Source organism: Armigeres subalbatus, chromosome 1, assembly GCF_024139115.2.
Source record: "Armigeres subalbatus isolate Guangzhou_Male chromosome 1, GZ_Asu_2, whole genome shotgun sequence".
Taxonomy (NCBI): domain Eukaryota; kingdom Metazoa; phylum Arthropoda; class Insecta; order Diptera; family Culicidae; genus Armigeres; species Armigeres subalbatus.
The window spans coordinates 653545-673939 of record NC_085139.1 but is presented as its reverse complement, the minus strand read 5'-3'; the positions used below and the strand labels follow the sequence as shown (position 1 = coordinate 673939).

The window sequence follows — 20395 nt, the reverse complement described above, 5'->3', positions numbered from 1 at the left end:
ATTATATTTTGAATAAAAACATACAATTCAAATCCATATGTTCCGCGTAACAGGGAACCCGATATATAGCCATGGGTAATTTTTCACCGCCGAAAGAGCACTGTCAAAATGAATGGAAACACTACCCAAGATAGCTGTTGAACAGTTTAAGCACGCTTTTCCGTTTTTCGCCGCCGCTTAAAGTAAGCCCGGCGACGAAGCTGCACGCATTTCCACGCCACGGAAGAGACGATGAAAGCGGAAAATGAGATAAACAATGAGATAAATCCACATTTTCCTATGGGTTTATGAAAGGGAAGCGAGAAAATACTTGAAAAATTACACTTTTCCTTCCACGTGTTTATTTGAAAAATGTCATTTTTCAGAGCATGAGAGTGTTGTTATTTTTTGTTCTGCGTGTGGCCTTGACTATTAGTCTATGCCAGTGTTGTTACTTTGGGAGAACAAAAAAGGTAGCAAAGTAGCATTTTTAATTTTATTCAGAAGCTGGCAAATGAAATTTATTAATTGCTTTACAATTGAAATAACGCAATTCGCTGGAAGCATGCCATCAAGATGGACAGAAATTTATTATTGATCGTTATCGCTCCCCAGCGCCAGCAACTGAAGACAAAAGCGTAAGTAAATTTTCAGCGCTGCTACCGCTTGCAAAACAAAGCCAAGATACAAATTGAAAATGTGGGGAGGAAAATGTCAGTTGTCCCAAAATTACGAGCCACTTGTTGATGCGGGACTTTCCTTTAATAGAGATTATACCGACAGTAATTTGCTGACAATCTCAGTCATAACCTATGGCGAAAAGTTTGGCAATTGAAATACTTCTGCAATGACGACATATAGATATTTGCGTCCCAAGCAGCTTTTGATTGATTGAGCACATTTTCCAGAAATTGTATTCAAATTATGAGCCATTAATTTCCCCATCCCAACCTGTGGTTCAACATCATATAGCTAGCCTACGCTATTGAATTAAGAGATTAAAACTGAATCCCACTTTTTTCTCATATTTACTCATTCATCGTTTCCTAATCGCCAAATCGCCTTTTGGTGGTGGCATAAAATTTCAATTTATAATAATCATTAATTCCTCCTAGATGGAATGTTGATCCAAACGGGCGAGGAGTATAGAAAAATAAATACACGAGATTTCCTTATCAGCGTTTTTGAAGATGATTTTTCACTTTTCGATAAACTTAATTCCGAGAATGGAAATGAAAGAGAAAATAGTAGGTATGGAGTCGGAGTCGGCCCACGAGGATCATTGGTTGTCGCTGGAACCGCAGGAGGCTTACTGCAGCTCAATTCTTGCGCTCGAGAAAGACACAGGGACACGGACGGATATAATTCCCTTGCTCCCACAACCAGCTCCACGACACAGACTCGGATGAAAAATTACGCTAAGAGACAGTTTGAAAAATGTCTTAATTTCAATTCCAACATTATCATATTATTTAGAGATTTTTTTCATACAATTCACCATTCACGGAACCCCGGCCGGAGTCAGTGTGGCATGAGCTGATCGCAATGTCGTTCGTTCATGTCGTCGTTGTTGTTGCTGGGGAATAGTTTGTGTTGTTTACTTTTTCTTCTGATATTTACTTTTACCAAAGCCGATTCTCTCGTGACACACCTCCGCACCCATTTCCGAGCCAGCGAGTTACCGCTCCTATCGTACGTATTCTACAATCCCATTACCGTCGAACAAAACTGATGCCTTGCTAACGCTGGCTGACACGGTCAAATGAATAATAATTTAAATGTTGCTGTTCGATATCGAAATTAATCATCGAGAAAACGTTCTAGACAGTGAAGTTTGAATCGACATGAAACAAAAAAAAATGTCCGAGCAGGGAGCTTTGTTTCGAATCTGTGTATTACATTGTCTTGTTGCACAAGTTGCGATTTATTTTGTTTTCACAAGAGTTTTATATTTTCCATTAACACTGGCCACCAGGGTGAATTGTCAATTTTTAGTGAATTTTCTGTCACTCCCATAAGGCACTATACCGATTTATCAATTTTCTCGAACGGGGCATTATTGTCCATTGTTGTCTATAAAAAATGAAATGCATAGAATAATGGGTTCAATAGTTATGATCAAAATACTTGTTGTATTCTCATAACATGCGAAATTTCTCTAGTGCCTGTCAGGGCTTAGTGGCCGTGTGGTCAGCGGCATCAGTCGTTTAAGCGCATTTGGAGTGTTTCATTCCCACATGTCAACTGGGTGTTGTGTAAATGTCCTGCTCGTTGTCTAAGGCTAGATGTTAAATATTCAGTCTGTGCGGCTTCTGGTCAATTACGGTGATGTTTTTTCTAAGATGCGTACCCCACAGCTGCCTAGGCCCACAGGAAAGACTTCTACGTAGCTGATACATTATCTGGCGTAGACGATATCGAACCAAGGATAGACTTGAAATTGGATTCGTTAACCGCTGTCGCTGCCGTGAAAACTTCCTGCCTGACATGGAAGCTCAGTAACGACTGTTTTTGGTTCAGATTACGATTGTGGGATGTCTCTCGTCTTGTCTCTTCAATCCACTGGGGCTAGGGGACTCAGTCATGGTTCAGGAGAAGTTTTTCCTGCAGAGGCATTGAGGACACGACTGCGTGTGAAGCAAGAATAGCTCGTACCGAAATCGCTTTTCCACGATGAGTATGGATTAGTTGTAGCAACGAGTTAGTTGAGGTTCATGGTTTCTGAGACGCTTCAAACCAACCATGCCATAAATTCCCCGCAGAATGGAAAATGAGCAAGAGTCAAAGTTGAGGAGCAGATATTTGCATCAAAACTCACAACACTGATCATAATTCAACCGGAGCGCTTGGGCCTCCCATTTTCTAACGCTTCCACTCATTCTTAAGGATGCGAACACATCACTCTACTGATGATGTTTGTAAGGTCTAGCGAGCTTTGTGAAGCCTGCTTCAAACTAAACTTTTGGTGTCTACATGCATGTACTTCCGCACTGTAGCAGCGAAAGGAAGCGTACATGTACTTCTACTAACCTCCAAACACGGAAAGGTCTCTTTGAGAATTAGAAAAAAGCAAAAAATAGTTGTCCATTCCTCAACTAGAATTGTCGTAGGCACTGCTACTAATGAAATAGGGCCCGAATTGGATGGATGTTGGATCATCAATTTTGGACCGATGCCAAGCAGATTGACGAGAGTAGCATCAATGAGGCAGCTAAGGAAGAAAAAGCTTTCGTAGTTGTTGTTCCAGCCGTTTTACCCAGCATTCGGTCTTCGTTCGACGTTAGCACATTTTTTTTCCATTTGACAAATGAAATTTGTCACCAGAAAATCGGTCAGACAAGAAATTCAGATACATCACTTCCCAGGAGTACAACAAAGCACTGATAGGGCTGCTGTAGCAACCTCAGTGAGGAATCTTTCTTCAGAAGTTTGCTTGTATCGCTAAATTACGGTTAGGTGCATGACTCGTCCAGAATAGCTGAGCTAAATCCGTAAGTAGGGACATTGTGTATTAGTGGCTGTTAGAAAAATGCAGAAAGTCCAGACAGTCGGAAGCAACCGTTTATCTTCGACCACCGATATCCTTTCACGACCACTATCGTAGTGTACCGCCATAGCAAGTACTTCCAATGCCACAAACTTCATAGCCACCAGGCGGAACATGGATGAGCTTGCCCATCTGTTCGTTAGCCTACAATTTTCGGAAGTGGATCACTACATCAATCAGTAGAGCTCAGTATCAAGTAGCAATCTCCGATGAAGTCGTTCAAAAGCTTTTACAAGCGAACGTTTGACCCACGTACCGAGTACGACAAGATGCAAACAGTGCACGCTCAGACGGAGACAATCTTGAACACCAGGCCGCTGACTCCGATCAGCAACGATCCAGACGATTTCGAGGCCCTTGCAACAAGACATTACCTGACTCAGCGGTTATTCTGGACCAAGAATTTGGTATTCCTACGAAAAGACTTTTGGCTTGGGACAACTTGAAAGATTCCATTCAGCAATTGTGGAAAAAGTGATCGAAGCAGTACTTGTCCAAATTCTTAAATCGGACACAATGAATACAGCAGAAAATAACACTGCAGTTAGCATCATGGTTCTTCTTCTTCTTATTTGCATTACATCCTCCACTGAGACATTGCCGCCTCGCTGCTTAGTGTTCATTCAGCACTTCTACAGTTATTACCCGCGAGGTTTCTAAGCCAAGTTACCATGTTTGCATTCGTATATCATGAGGCTAACACGATGATACTTTCATGCGATGAAAATTGCCAAAACCGGCACCGCGAATCGAACCCAGCCACCCTCAGCATGGTCTTGCTTTATGGCCGCGCATCTTACCGCTAGGCTAAGGAGGGCCTTTAGCATCATTTTCATATTTTTTCATGGTAGAAGCTTTTCTACTCCAAAATGTTTTTCCCTTAATTTGAGACGAGTTAAGAGATGCTTTTAAGTAAATAATGGTACTAATACCTTGAAGTTGTTAATCGACAAAATGTCTCTGAATTTGTACTGCCACTCACGTACAAGCCATGCCTATCGTATATTTTCTTGGCTGACTTCAGGAATGTTTTCAATCATTTAGTAATAGCTCTAGTAACATTTTGGTTTTATACTGGTTTTATAACAATCTTGAAGAGTAAATAGTGGTTTTCAAGAGCGTTATAAAACTTAAAATGTTACTTGGGAGGGGTTCGATCATATAGGGGAACTGTCCCGATCTCCATGAGAAACAAATCAAATTTCTTTCCATTACTTTGTTTTTGATGGGATGAATATCGGAGCCATGAGATGAATTCCATGAGCAGTTCCCCTAGTTGTTTGTCAATAACTTATTCCAGATGCTGAATTTCAATATGTGTTGTCAGTAATTCAAACCAAATAAATTGAAATTCTGGTGTTATTCAATATAAGCATCTATCACTCCTTTATTAGTGAAATTTAAACAACGAACTTTCAGACAGATATATAGAAAAATATTCGTACTAGAAGTCCATCATACAATACATTTAGAAATTTTGCCTCTGGGACGAGTTATTGCCAAACTACTAAGCGATCGATCCCAAATAACTAAATATTCGAAAACATCCTTGGCTTAGTTTAACGGAGCAATAATAGTAAAATGTTTGATGTTGCCGTCATCCTAGACTAGAGTGTTCCAGATTGTTAGGTTTATTCAATTAATTTTTTTTACGGAAAAATCGACCACAGGATATTAGGAACAAAAATTTTCCTTATTGTTAACTGGTCTCATTGTGATCAAAACGACTTTTATCAAAATTGTATCTATCCAAATCTTTCAAAAACATTTCCAAAAATTTGTTTTGACGTGTTACGAGAAACTTGGAAATCAAAATGAAAATTCGTAAATTGAATCTAATTTCAGAATAATAATTTGAAAAAAAAATTGTATTCATTTACAAATTCCGGATCTTAATCAACTGACATCCATTCTCGTGGGGCAGCAACTGAAATCTGGTTCGCCATACAATGATAAAAAACTCGGCGGGAAAATCTCCGTTGCATACTGCTATCCTGTCAGATCCTTTGGTACATGTTATCAAAATCGAACGGTAATGCATCCAAAATCAAACCTTTGAAAACTAACCCATCCTAAAATCATATCAAGGCAGTAGATGATTATAATTATTTAATTATCTAACATAATATCAAAATTGAAACACTTTGTGGCAAAATTGTATATTGCTAAACTAAATACTCCAAAAATCTATGATGCTAATATTTATAAAAATGCTGTGGTAACACTGCTACTCATTTAAAAATAATTCCAAAAATTATAACAAAAACAGATTCTTGTCTAATAATATTATTGATTCCGATATAGCCCAAATTGTAATGCAAATTCTAATTCTCAATACCAACACTTAGAATCCTCAAAAAGGCACACAAAATGATACAACAAGCAAAGGCGGCAACGAGACCATGATGGAAAAAAGTCGCGAGAAATTGAGATGTAAAGCAAAATTGATTACAATCATTAGGAGCATACATGGAGCGCACTCAATCTCGTACGCACACACTCCTTGACTTTGACTCCTCCAAACTTATCCATTGCCTACTACACCTTGGAGTTACACGGCAAAGAATACTTTATTTATTTCTTATTCAAGAGTCGATTTTTCCTGCAAACTTGATCACTTTTTCTCATTTGCGGGAAAACGGTTTCGGAAGGGTATTGCGCCTTGCAGAAAAATCACAACTTTTGCGATCTTTTTTCATGGCTTTCATATCGTACCGTTTGTGAGCGTGCAAACCCTCATATCGCAAAAAAATTCGAACCGGCCAAGGGCCAAATATCTCGTTAAAAAAGATAATAATAGTTCTTGTTTAGGGGTCGTTCGCTTATTACGTAGGCACATATGGAGGGAGGGGGGTCTGTCATGTTCTTACTCTTCATATAAGCAAAAAAAATGTATGGGAAAAATCTTACATACATTTACTTACATACACGTTATTATTGAACGACCCCTTACGTAATGCCTTCTAATTACAATCCGGAAACACTTTGGAAAGAGTTAATGCTGTTTTAGATTGTCGCGTCAAGGCCAAGACACTGGCACTGGTGGCGAGCATACTTTTAATATGAAAATATGTATCGCAAAGTTACAATCAAGTTATGGATCACATTAATAAATTTATAATCCATAAAATGCATTTCAAATACTTTCCCCCAAAATTTAAATAATTACAAATATTTATCTATTTGACCTGGATTTGATCGTTTGAATTTAACCTTCCGGAACTCGCAAAGCACTGAGTATCGTATTCTGGACCATGTTGTGTACAACACAAGTGCTCTGAATATCATGTTTCAAATATTTTTGTGGAGTGTTGATAACGACAATGGAATCAGACGAATTCATGCCTTTTTGTTTAAAAACAAATTTTTCCTGATTTCTTGGAAAACATTTAAAAAATGGTCAACTGTAGTTTCTTAAATAATTAATTCTCAATATATTAAAACCATAAAAAAATCTTTTACTCCAAAATGGAAAGAAGAACATATGAAATGATTCATTTCAAGGTTTTTAATAAAACAGCTTGAGCTTGTACTGTTGGAACAAGTGTGCCTTAATATTCATTAAAAATGGATAATGAGCTGTCGCGATCCCGCCCTGTCAAAGTGGAGTATACGTGATTTTATGTGGTGAGGTGTCCCAACATTTATGGTTTTCTAGATCCGTATATGGGTAATTGCTACACCTTGAGTCCGTTTACATTTTTCGAGCCCAAAAAAGACGATACAACACTAATGGTGGTACTAGTCCTTGAAATTGCCTCTCCTGACCAATTTTTTGGCTACGCAGCTGGTGCTGTGATATTTAGAAATTGCATGATTAGGTTGTTGAAGCAAAATGTTGACGCTATATAATAGTGTAGACTACGATTGGTTTTTCAAGTCAAGTCGAGTACGAGACACTGAAGCAGGTCTTACAGTTGAGATTGAAATACGTATCTACTACAAAAATCACAACGTGGTAAAATATTTAAAAAAAATATTCACTTCATGGCATGGTAAGCAAATAAATTGTTTGATTATATCCTGGTGTTTTTTTAATGGTTCTTTTAAAAAATGCTTTGACATGCAAGAGGCTGTCCATAAACCGCGAAGATTCTTTAGGAGAGGAGGGGTTTTAAAAAGCCTACGATTGTCTACGAAGGAGAACGGGTATACCAAAAATCTACGAAAACTTTTTATTTATTTAAATTTGTTTTGGAAAACTATCAATGCAACACCTTTGTGCAAAAAGGACGCAAACGAAATAACAGAAGTAGGTACTCTGGATTGATTCAGGACTTGAGAAAATAGTTTAACTAGAGGGTAGAGGAGTACAGGATCAGAATTAGTCCAAAAATCGGCGGTCATTTCTTTGATATTTTCCCGGATTTTTTTTTCTTTTAAATTTTTCCAAAGAAGTCTAACGAATTCCTCCGAAGAAATTATTCTAGATTTCACGAAAAAATCTCCTATATTGCGTAGGAAAATTACGCTATATTCTAAAAAATCTTCCGGAAAACTCCACGAGAGAATCTTTGGATTTTCCACAGCAATTTCTTTGGAATCACACTATTTTGAATTTAAACGGAAAATTCTTTGGAATTTCCAAGAAAAAGTCGAACGTATTCAAATGTTTAGGAATATCCTCAACAATGTTTGTTTCTTGCTCCACAAATATAGCACACCATATAGCATTGGTTAGACTAGTTTTTGAATATTCTATCGATGTGTGCAGCCTAGTATAGGTACTGGACTCATAAATGGGCCATACAGAGTAATCTATTTGATTCCGGTCAGTAAAGTTTGAAGGCCATTTGGCTATGAAGTTCCATCGTCCATTTTGCTTTATATGATAGTTCTGAAACTTCTATTCGTTTTGACCTAAACTCAAGGAGCTACACTGTGCATTTTAGAAGCCTCCGAATTTTGGCACCTTTTTCGATGAACTGAGAGAAAATCACTGATACTTATTCACAACCTTGTACAGTAGAAAAAGATGCAGAGGGGGCGCTTCGTGTTCACTAGAATACAGCTGAATATAAATTAACGGACTAGTATTAACTACTACTCCCACCAGGAGTACAGTGTGCAAAGTTTCGTTCGTTAGACCTAACTATCCGCTCATACGGGCCATGCATGTATGGTGCAGCAGTCATATTGAATCTCCATGTAGTATGAACAATACTCATCCGATCGATCATGAAGGTGGCTGCATGTCCTTGCAAGAACCCTCGTATTTCTACGATCAGATACTCACTCCAAAAAAGTTCGTGGCATTGTTGTAATAAATATGTAAGATAAACTTTGAGTTACTTAATATCTTGAAGCAAGGAATCAGCTCTGTCTCGGGATGGTTTTGATTAAATACGACGATTTAGTAGTTAAAGCAAAGATTTTTTTATTGCACTTTAGGAGAAAAATATGACTTATTTCTTATATCTTATACACAGGATTTTGTTTTTACACGATTTTTTTTCGCTCGTATTTTTGTTCGTGTGACTTCAATTTGCCACCAAAATCATTGCAACATGTTTCAAAAACCCCAAATAATTCAAAGAAAAATCACATGGTAATTAATATGCGTTAAGCATTTGAGATGGGTGAAAAATTAAGAAACTGTAAATCGTGGAAAAACAAAATCCAGTGTATCTTTTTTCTAAAACAGTCTTATTTCGTTGTGTTTTTTTCAACTGGCCGCCATATTATTCGACCATTTGTTTATTTCAGTAACATCCCGAGTTACTTTCCAGTGTTTTACAGCCTTTCACTGACGAATTGTCCAAAATTTCTCGTTCGGGCGAATTGCGTGGGCAACATGGACAACATTGTCACGGTACCACTGCGATGTTTCTCAAATGAAGTTACAGCAAGCCAAATCAGGCAACACATCACATGGTAATTTTTTGCTTTGAAGAATGTTGTAACGCGTCTTTGTAACTACTTTTCATATGGAGCTTCAAGTTCATAGACTAGACATCTGCTCGAGCCATGAGTGCAAGAATCTTTCACGAAATTAAAGTCGAGGCGCAATTTTTTAACTTGACCATGACTACTAACGCAGATGTGCAGAAAAAATATTTCTTTCCGCCTCCTATATAACTGCTAAAACTTCTTCAAATCTGACCGGATCGTTACATACTATTTACTACAAGAAGAAAAGCGTTTCCCAAAAAATTCCAAACAAGATTTAAGCTGTTTCAGTTAAAACTATTATATCTAGAGAAAAAATATTAAAGCTCTTTTGGTGGAATTTTAGACTTTGGACTTTTAAATAGTTGAAGGACTGCGCAGGCTGTTGAAAAAGCTGCTTCCTAGTCAGTTTCTGCTCTCTTGTCAGTTTCGAACCCATGATCTTTAAAAGAGAGGAGAAATGCTAAGTAGAGTTTCTGGAACCAGCCCTGTGGTGTTTGGGAACTCAATGAAGATCCCCTGAATCAAATATTACATCGGACGGTTCATGAAAGGTTTGAAGGCGGGTAGAGAGTTTACTATATTTAGCACATCAAATGAAAATCCAAGACTGTCACAAAGGGCTTTCGTGTGTTGACAAATTCTTTTCGATAGGTTACCTTATTACCTTATTAGCTTGCCACAATCCAGTTTTGGCTTCATCTCCCTTAGCATGGCTACGACTACACAATGGGGGTTAATGGCAGAAAACGTGGTGGCTGATCGATCCACCTTTCCCGCTGTGGATCTCGCCTTCTTGTTCCCGTCGGACCGATGTTGATAACAATTTTCGCCGGATTACTGTCCGACATTCTGGTGTGAACGATGGATGGTTCTCCCAACAGCTAATGCAACTCGTGGTTCGTGGAGGAGGCCCACGTACCGTCCGCTATCTGCACCCCACCATAGATGGTACGCAGCACTTTACTTAAGAAAAGTCCCAGTGCGCGTTGGTCCCCCACGAGCATCGTCCAGGTTTCGTGTCCGTAGAGAACTATCGGTCTAATAAGCGTTTTGTAGATAGTCAGTTTGGTACGGCGGCGAACTCTATTCGATCAAAACGTTTTGCGGAATCCAAAGTATGTACGATTTTCTGCAATGATGCGTCTCCGAATTTCTCTGCTGGTATCGTTATCGGCGGTCACCAGTGAGCCCAAGTACACGAATTCTTCATTCACCTCGATTTCGTCACCACCGATAGAAACTCGTGGTGAGTGGCTTACATTGACCAATCTTGAGCGGAGTGAAAAAGGCTGATAAAAATAGAAAATCATTACTCACTTTGATTTGTATGTCATGAAGTAAATTTTTCTTCAAATATAAGGTTTTATATACTATTTCAAAGCTTAACACTTTAGCTTTCCGATAGTTGTGTTTGTTTGCACGCCAAGCTTAATACCAAAAAGTTGTAGAAGAAAAACTTTCATTATAATAAATCTTTGCTATAAAATGGTTCCGTAAACCTAATGTCCCCTCATCTGTAAATGGGGGATTGAAATATAACCTTAGTACCACCTTTTAGTGAGTGATTTGTTTGCACATATTTGCGCTTTTACGAGAACGCTGGGATCAAAGTTTTCTTATAAATTGTGGTTTTTATTCTCTATACCTCGTAATGATTAGAAAATGAACAATAATATTACTAGAAATACATATGGTTGTATGCTATTTCATGCATGCAAACAAAAAAAAAAAACACCGAAAAAAAATTAAAATTTTTTTTTTTTGCGCATTCCACATCTTTTGAAGGGTTAAAAAAGGTTCTTAAATATTTCTTCACATAATATATATTGCATAGAAACAGTTTTTATTGAAAACATATTTTTTACCGCCCATTTGTATTCCCCATAGTGCAGTCGTTTCTCTGATCCGGGGCCACCGTGCCTAGTGCAGCGGTTTCGGTGCTACCAATGGCCTATTGAATATCTCACCAGCCATCTTCAAGAGATGCTGAGCCTAGCTGCTCTTCCGTTGGGAGTGCCACATCCAGCTGCTGCGCGTAGTCTTGGGCTAGTCCACCGTCGTGTAGCCGCCCAATGTTTAGCGGCGGCGGACGACTCCCACGCGTATTCTACATCATCGAGAGTTTTGAGCGCAGACATACTGCAGCGAGGTAATGGTCGGACTCAATATTCGCACTGCGGTAAGTGCGTACGTTCGTGATGTCGGAGAAGAATTTAACGTCGATTAGAACGTGGTCGATTTGGTTTTCCGTTACTTGATTATGCCATTTCCATGTGGCCTTGTGAATATTTTTGCGGGGAAAGAAGGTGCTTCGGACTACCATTCCGCGGGAGGCTGCAAAGTTTATGCATCGTTGGCCGTTGTCATTCGATACGGTGTGCAGACTATCCGGTCCGATGACCGGTCCATACATTTCCTCCCTTCCTACCTGTGCGTTCATGTCACCGATGACGATTTTGACGTCCCGCAGTGAGCATCCATCGTATGTCTTCTCCTGCTGTACGTAGAACACTTCTTTCTCGTCGTCGGGTCTCCCTTCGTGTGGGCTGTGCACGTTGATGATGCTATAGTTGAAGAATCGGTATTTTATCCTCAGCTTGCACATCCTTGCGTTGATTGGCTGCCACCCAATCACGTGTTGGCGCATCTTTCCCAGCACTATGAAGCCGGTTCCCAGCTCGTTGGTGGTACCACAACTTTGGTAGAAGGTAGTCGCTCGATGCCCGCTTTTCCACACTTTCTGTCCTGTCCAGCAGATTTCTTGCAGCGCTACGACGTCGAAGTTGCGGGGATGTAATTCATCGTTGATTATCCTGTCGCAGCCTGTGAAGCCTAGCGACTTTCAGTTCCATGTTCCAAGCTTCCAATCGTGATCCTTTATTCGTCACCTAGGTCATTGCCGATTGTATCGAGTCGTATTATCTTCTATGTCGTTCGTAATGGTTGTTTTCAAAGGCGGCTTACTGGGCCTGCGCAAACCTCCTGTCTCGTCGGAGGGCCGTCGTGTCAGGGCTGTTTAGTGTCTCACCTAACACCAGGACTTGAGCATGTGCGCTTTGAGCGGCACACGGTCGCTTTGGCGGAGCCTACTTGCGGATACATGCAGCTTTTTATAAAGGTTTAACAGGGCCCACTGTCGAATCCCGCCACATCCTAGGCAGGCGCCACAACTCACAGATGGCCTGTGGAGGGATGAAATTAGGTATATGTTTGTTATAAAACAAAAATCGAAGATGTTTTTCTAAAAATCTTGGTTTAAGGGTTTAGAATTTAAAAAGCACACAAAATAGATATGATATCTCGATTTTTATTTTATTTATTTTTAATAAGCAATTATTACTTAATAATGTTGAATTTCTAACCCCACAAACTGATCCACAAACAATCCCTTGTCAAAATTCCATGAGCCTTGGGCACCTTGAACTAATTTGTGCCATGTGGCACCAGCAATAAAGAGTTTATGCCTGGGAATCGTTTCTATAACAATTTTATTGCCTATCTTCAAACGCAAATACAGAACCCGAACAGAAAATTCGCCAACTTTTCCGGATAAATGACGCTTGCGGCCGTATGACACATTCATCTTAACGACGTTTTCGGTAGTATGACTAGTTCAGCCGTAAAACCTTTTCGGTTAAATGACTTGTTCAGCTAAATGGCTTCTTTGTCAAATGTCTTATTAGCTAACTAGTTTCCGGACTTATAAGCGTTTTGACCAAACGTTCAATTCAACAATGGAATTCAGATAGATGACTTTTGTCCTGAAGTACTGTACCGCTGAGCAGCATTCGGACAAACGGCTATCGACCGAATGACTTTCGGCCAAGCGACCATTTAATGCAATTTTTTTCGATTTTAGATAGTTATAATCACAATAAAGTTGGACTTGAAATTAGAAGAGAGGATTAATGAATCTGTGAACAAAATTCTTTCAAAGCACTTCGTTCTAGAGAGATATCTGCCATTTTCTTAGTGAGGAAGAATAATTTAAAAAATATGTTTTTTTAATCTTTATTTAGGTGTTTTTTTAATTCTAGATTATATTCAACACCGTAAAAAAAATGCTTTATTTAGCATGGTGATTCAGCATCCACTATCAACTTCTTTGAAAACGAATAAGATGTGTAAATTTTTCAATTCGTAATAGTTTGTAAAAGAAAAGGTTCACTGCAATTGTCCAGCACTGCTAGGGAGATTCATGATCGATACGCGCTCGATTTAATCTGGTTCTGTATATACAGAGAGTCCCAGGCACTTCACTGGCCGGTACCTATAAATAAATAAACGACAGAACATTTATTCTTTCACGGCGCACTACTGAAGATATCATTGACTGGACTGGGGATGCTGCGTCGATGCTTGGATGTACGTACACCTTAGCAAGGAGCGCACTAGCAATAATAGTTGCAGTCGACTCTATTAACTTTACTGGGTGCCAACCGGTTCTTAGCGATGCCTACGTAGGTCATTGATTTGACTGGAGGTTTCATGTTTGTATCCGTATGGGAAAGTTTATACTGTTTCAGTGTTGATAAGAAAAACAGCTATCAGCTCATCTTCGAGCTTACTACATTGGAATGAATTCAAAAATTGGGAAAATCAATCAATCGATATTTTGAATATTCCTAATCAGCAATTTCAGAAATAATTGTATAAGAATGTAACACTTCTGTATATGACAGAATTTTATACAGATTTCGATAGGTACTTATACTGAATTGTAAGAAAATCTGTCGTTGTTGATGTACAAAATTTATATTGTATTAGTCAAATATTTAAAAATGTGTTTCAATAATGAATTCTCACGCACCACGTCTTGTGAGATCCTGGACCCGGGATATTCATAGATGCATTATAGTAATCCCAATGCTCGTTTGGAAAAACGTGGCAGGTTTAAGCTTCCAGCATTAGATTCGGGAAAGAAAGTGCGGGCATACCATCCGACAGGAGAAAGGAAATCGAAAAAGCAAGGCTCGAACACCCATGTCAAAAGATTTGACAGCTGACTGGAACACGAACGGCCATCCCACTCTCTGCATTCGCAGAAAGGAAACGACAGCAGGAGAAAAAACGCCGCCATGAATCCAATACACAAAGTACGGGTTGGGTTCGGACGCGGTTGTAGATAATCGAAAAAGAAGAACCCGACAACTCCACTGAGAGGGGAAAAACTTTGAGACAGGATGAGGGATTCCTTCAGAAAGTTTTTTTTTCTCCCTGCTGGGTGGGACTCATCTTAGGTTGCCAACTAGATTGAAGCCAATTTTGTGATGAATAAAAATGTGTTCTGCTGCCACGCTACCCTTCGCCGGGCTGAAGAATTGAGGCGAAGTTGATTTGATATTCAGAAAGCAACGTCTTACGGGTTTTAGATTATTAGAAATGCCGCTTCCAATGAATAAGCAATTACAAACTCATTTCGCTTGAGGTACCGGAAGAATACCATCAACTTCCACGCGGTTTGAGACTGAGCAAGCTGAAGATGGAGTGAATAAGAAGCATATAGTTGAATATGATGAATTAACATAACAATAACTTTTCATTCCAATCGTAATTGAATTGAATATGCGTTTCATTACACTTCGAAGGTACCACTTTTCGGCTATTGTCTACTCAATCAATTTCACAATATTTAAGCTTGGCCTTCTAGACTATGAATTTAAATTGTTTTTTGCTTTATGATTTTAGTTCCTCATAGTATACTAGAATCGACAAGTAACGAATATTTGTATTGTGATTGTAATCCTGCTTCCTTTTATAGGGTAGTATGGACTTTAAAAGTACAGTGCGGATAGATAGGACAAGACATGGTCAAGGAATGATTTCGCTACCGACATTACTTGAGCAGTACAGAGCTGGCAAGTAGAGCAAATTTCGTAACGATAATAACGGCTGCTATGGAAAGTAAATGGAGCTGTCACTTTCCCTTGCGGAAAATATTCCTACCCATTATTGCACAAGGAAAAGTGTCAATTCTCTAATACTTGAGCAGCTGTCAAATGTGCTTCAGTAATAGAAGCAAATTTTCCTTGACCTCCTTGACAACAGCAGAATAGGCTCATATTTGAAGACAAAACCATGACTATATTATATTCATAGGGGAACTGTTCGGCACTTCATCTCACAGTTCCCATGTTCATCACAACAAAAACAAAACAATGAGAAGGAATTTGATTTGTTTATTATTTTTGTGTTTTTTTTTTTCAGCATTGAGCACGCATGCTAGCATAAAGATTGATGCTGTATTTCTTTGGTTGGCGATGCTGTATTTCTTTAGTATGATGTTCAGTGAGATGGACTTCAGATGGATTCAGTTCCCTAACGAACTCGCAACATTTTCTTGTTAAGAGAATTATTTTGAGCATTTAGTGAAATGTCTTTACTTGTCATAAGGCGAGTTTGTACAATTCCACTGATTGATTGTACCTTTGACAGATACGTATTTCGACCTCAACAGTAAGGTCGTCTTCAGTGTCTCGTACTTGACTCTTTTTTTGGTTTACCATATCAAGTGACCTGCATAATAAAAAGCCCACTTGGCGTTTTTCATACAAAATGGTCAACTTTGGAGATCAAGATCTCGATTGCGTGTGAACCAATTTTGCTGAAAATTTGACCAGAGATCGAATATAACTTGAATTTTACCACACCTGAGTTTCGACCATATTGATTCATAGGGTAAAAAATTATCGCGGTAATACCAAAACGATTTTTTTGACAAAAAATTGATTTTATAATATCTTGAAAACTACAACTCTTAGTGTACAAGTATATTACGCAAACTTTTTTGTATTGTCAAAATACGCGTTTTTGCTGAATAAGTCATCAGTTTACAACCTATAGAATTCAAGATATTTAAAAAATAAATTTTTGCCAAAAAATTCATTCTGGTATTACCGCAATAATTTTTAAATCTGTGAATCAATATGGTCGAAACTCAGGTGTAAGTTATATCAGGTGGTAAAATTCAAGTTATATCTGAGCTCTGGTAAAATTTTCAGCTAAATTGGTTCACACGCAATCGAGATCTTGATCTTCAAAGTTGACCATTTTGTATGAAAAACGGCGAGTGGGCTTTTTATTATGCCGGTCACTGTACAAAATTTCAGATATCAGATAATTGTTGCTACGTGTATTGCAATATCCATAATGAGTTCTGATGAGTTCTTCCACAGTTTGCAGTAGCCATCGAGCAAGTATAGTGCGTGTTTTAGTCGTCGCGAAATGGTTAAGATACCGAATTAGATACCGTTGCGTTTTTGTATTTGTATTATCAGGAATATGGCGTCGTTGAAAAGAAATAATTAGTCGCTTACCAAGGCGAGTTCCAATAGATTTCCTTTTTAATTAACACACTATTCCTTTCCAGTACGCTCATGGAGATGCAGTGTATTCCTCGGTGTCTTGTAGCAATCAGAGTACAATAATTTTCTTTCGTTTATCCTAATTGACTTCCTAGTGGCCGGCATCGTTATTGGTTTTATATTAAAGAAAATTCAAAGCATGTTCAGTTAGAATAGCTTTTTAGTCCCAATAAGGCTATTCAGTTGATGGCAGTGCATATTTGTTGTTTTTCGGCCAACCACGACTAGCAAGTACGGGCAGAACTCTACGATTTCCTCAAAAAAATTCTGTCATATTGCGCTTTTTAAAAATTGAGGCTCAATTGTGGAAGAACAGAAGTGGAATACCAAAGATAACATGATAAGACTGATTGGAGAATGTCTTGTCACTATCCGCCCAATCTATTACATTCATGTTGTTTTAAACCATAACGAGGAATGTACTGTTTCATAATCAGTATGTATTTATGTGGTTTTCCGTTCCACCTGTTTTGCCTCACAATATCTAATCATCCTTCATTGATATTCCAATTAGGTAGATGCTTATAGTTCCTGAACTGTGGAAACCTGTTCAAATTTAAAACGTAGTCAAATCCCAATTAAAAGTGTATCGCTCCTGGGTTAATAAATGACTCACTGTATTTTCTGTCTCATTTTCCTTCCAGAACGAAAACGTGGTCGCCAGACGTACACGCGATACCAAACGCTGGAACTGGAGAAGGAGTTTCACTTCAATCGCTACCTGACCAGGCGGCGGAGGATCGAGATCGCACATGCCCTGTGTTTGACGGAGCGCCAAATCAAAATCTGGTTCCAGAATCGGCGAATGAAGTGGAAAAAGGAAAACAAGACTAAGGGCGAACCGGGATCGGGTGACGAGAACGACATGACACCGCCACAATCTCCAGCGTAAATCGGTTTTCCATCTACCAGCTAATACAGCTTGAGAATGATGTTAGTGACTTTTGTAAAATTGAATTTTCTTCTTCGGTTTAGTTAAATTGCAGAACAGTCCAAGATTTTAATTTCAAGTCAAAACTTTATCACACTTGTTCGATGCTACAAATTTGCTCATTTCAGTTGCAGCATTACATCTTCGACACGAAGCGAAGAAATATTCTGGAAACTATTTGTTATACCCTTGAGCGTACTTTATTATCGAAAAATAACAAAAAAAAAACCTTTGTAGTGGACAGTTTGCTGTAGATACAATCCAATGGTAAATAATTTATTATGCAAACAAAACGAAAAAAGCAAACAACTCATGTGACCTCAAAACTAATATTAATTTAGAAATACATGACCCAAGAATTCAAAAATCTGATCACAGATTGATGGAAACAGAAAGTAAGTAAAAATGTGCAATGCGAAGAAAATCTTTTATCCATTTTAGATAAAGGATGCATATTTGTGGAAGGATAAATAGATATTCTAATAATATACGTACAAAAGTGCTTCAATATTCATAAACAAAGTATTCCATGTCGGTCGATCCAGAGAAAATTAAAAGTTCGGAAACATACATAATTTGGAAACTTATCTCGTACTGAATCCGCGATAATCACACACCATAAAATAATCCATTTTGCTATTGATTTCTGTTTCCACCATTATTTCTCCAACAACATCAACAGCGAGAGATGTTTGAACCTCAAACAAAGTGTAGAGCAGAAGGAAGTTAATATCCAAACAAAACTATACCAAAGGCAATAGAATAATTTAATTATTGCAGTTCATTTTCACTATGCGTCCATTTATTATTTAAAAGATATCTCACAAGGATGCAGCAATCGTAATTTATTTGAATATTTCACTGTTGTTACTCATTCGTATGTGCCCATAAATTCTATAAAACTATATTAGAAGACCGATTTCTCGTCATCTATACAATAGTTTACAGGAAAGCAGTCATGATCCCAGTGAAGAGAGTTCTATTTTCACCTTGAGTTGGATAAGTACACGAAACTAAATTGGTACAATCAGGCGACAGTAGTAATTCGAAAAATCAAATCGATTAAAGACACACATATATACGAAAATGCGGTATACGACTCTTGTAGAATATTGATAAAATGGAAGTAAAATATTTAGAAATATTTTCAACGAACCTGCTACACATTTTCATCCGAATTTTAGTTTGGCAGATTCGAACTGGTTATAGTAAATCAATACCATGTGCGATTGCATTTATTGGAATATTGAAAGGAAAATAGGACACTTAAGCAAAATAATGTGATTGTTCTGTTGTATTGCCTGCTATTTTGGAAAACAGGTTAATAACAAAAAAAAATACAGAAAAGATGCATCAAAATTAGAAACTGAAAATACGTAAACAAAACAAGGTGAGTCAAATATTTATAATTTATACAAATCTAATTCACTGATGAAAATAGAATATACGTAAGAGGAAACTCATGACATTAGCCTTTAAGGATTGTGTAATTACTGAAAATACAGATAGAATAAAAGATGCAAAAGTCCCAAAAATTTTAAGCAACTAGGCAGTAAAAATTAACAACAAATGAAGATGATAACGTTGTACGTAAAACATATATTTAATCATAAACGGTAAGGGATAAACTTCAGCAGTAAGACATAAATAAAACAAAAAAAATCTCGTTAAACAGGCAACACAAATATGTTATGAGTACATGAGATCCTAAGATATTTGATTATGAGATAATACACTGTAATAAAATTTGTAAATACCAAATCCTCACAGAATGGAAAAATAATAAACAGAATGATAAAATTATAAACGACGCCTTGTGTCCATCGTTATTGACCGTACATCAGTGAATATTCCAGTAGCTACAATTTCGTCGAGTCCAATTTGAACCATTCGAACATTTCATCGAGTCACATACAGCCGAACATTTGGCACCACAAACACACCGATCGATACGGGGTCCTACACGTCCTTGTAGTAGTAAATCAAGAGCGAGAGGTCACTAGTTCCAAAATTATAGATTTGAACTCTTCACTCGAAATATGCACGACTGGGGGCCATTATGAAGTGGGATCTATCCAAGTTTGTACCCGCCTCATCGTGCTTTTTTCTACTACTCTTCCCTTCCCGCAACACCAACGCATCGCACCACACTGCATACGAAAGACGACAGCCAGGACCCAGTGCAAAGCATGAGCCACATAAACACCTCAACATGCGGCACCGAAAAAGGAATTGACAAGCGACGCGTGCTTGCCTGTTCGGTGCATGATTTCATGCTGCACGGGGTTGCCAGGGTATTCCAGGTTTCGAAGCCAAAGAAAATCAATCCGAAGAAACACTCCACAACGACGGACAAATCGATCTATGCACGATCACTTGTTACCGAACGAAGCACATGCTTCGTTGGAACCTCTATCTCTCTCTCTCTCTTCCGTTATGGTCCCATTCGTATTGTGCCTCTCACTTCTCACAAAAGCCCTGCCCTTTTGTATAGCGTTTTCATGTGCCAGAACCACTTTTGGCGATAGCCTTTTTAAGCAGATATCACAACAACAACAACGCATCATGCATTTTTTGTGACATCTCCTAAGTGTTCTATTCGCAAGTGAAACTTAGTCTCCCTGTGTTTTAATTTTTGACTATTCGCGCGAAATTTATCTAAGAATACGAAGAAATCCAGCA

General features: G+C 38.3%; 1 protein-coding gene across 7 annotated transcripts in view; it reads left to right on the top strand.

The window, feature by feature from the left end:
• The window catches only part of LOC134219459 (homeotic protein antennapedia), a 223547-nt gene extending 204027 nt beyond the window's left edge, over positions 1 to 19520 (top strand). For all 7 annotated transcript variants that reach the window (XM_062698217.1, XM_062698211.1, XM_062698234.1 and 4 more), the window contains one exon: positions 17427 to 19520. In XM_062698217.1, coding sequence (XP_062554201.1) covers positions 17427 to 17674 — 248 coding nt within the window. In that variant the 3' untranslated portion in view covers positions 17675 to 19520. The remainder of the gene's footprint in view (positions 1 to 17426) is intronic.
• Positions 19521 to 20395: the final 875 nt, after the last annotated feature.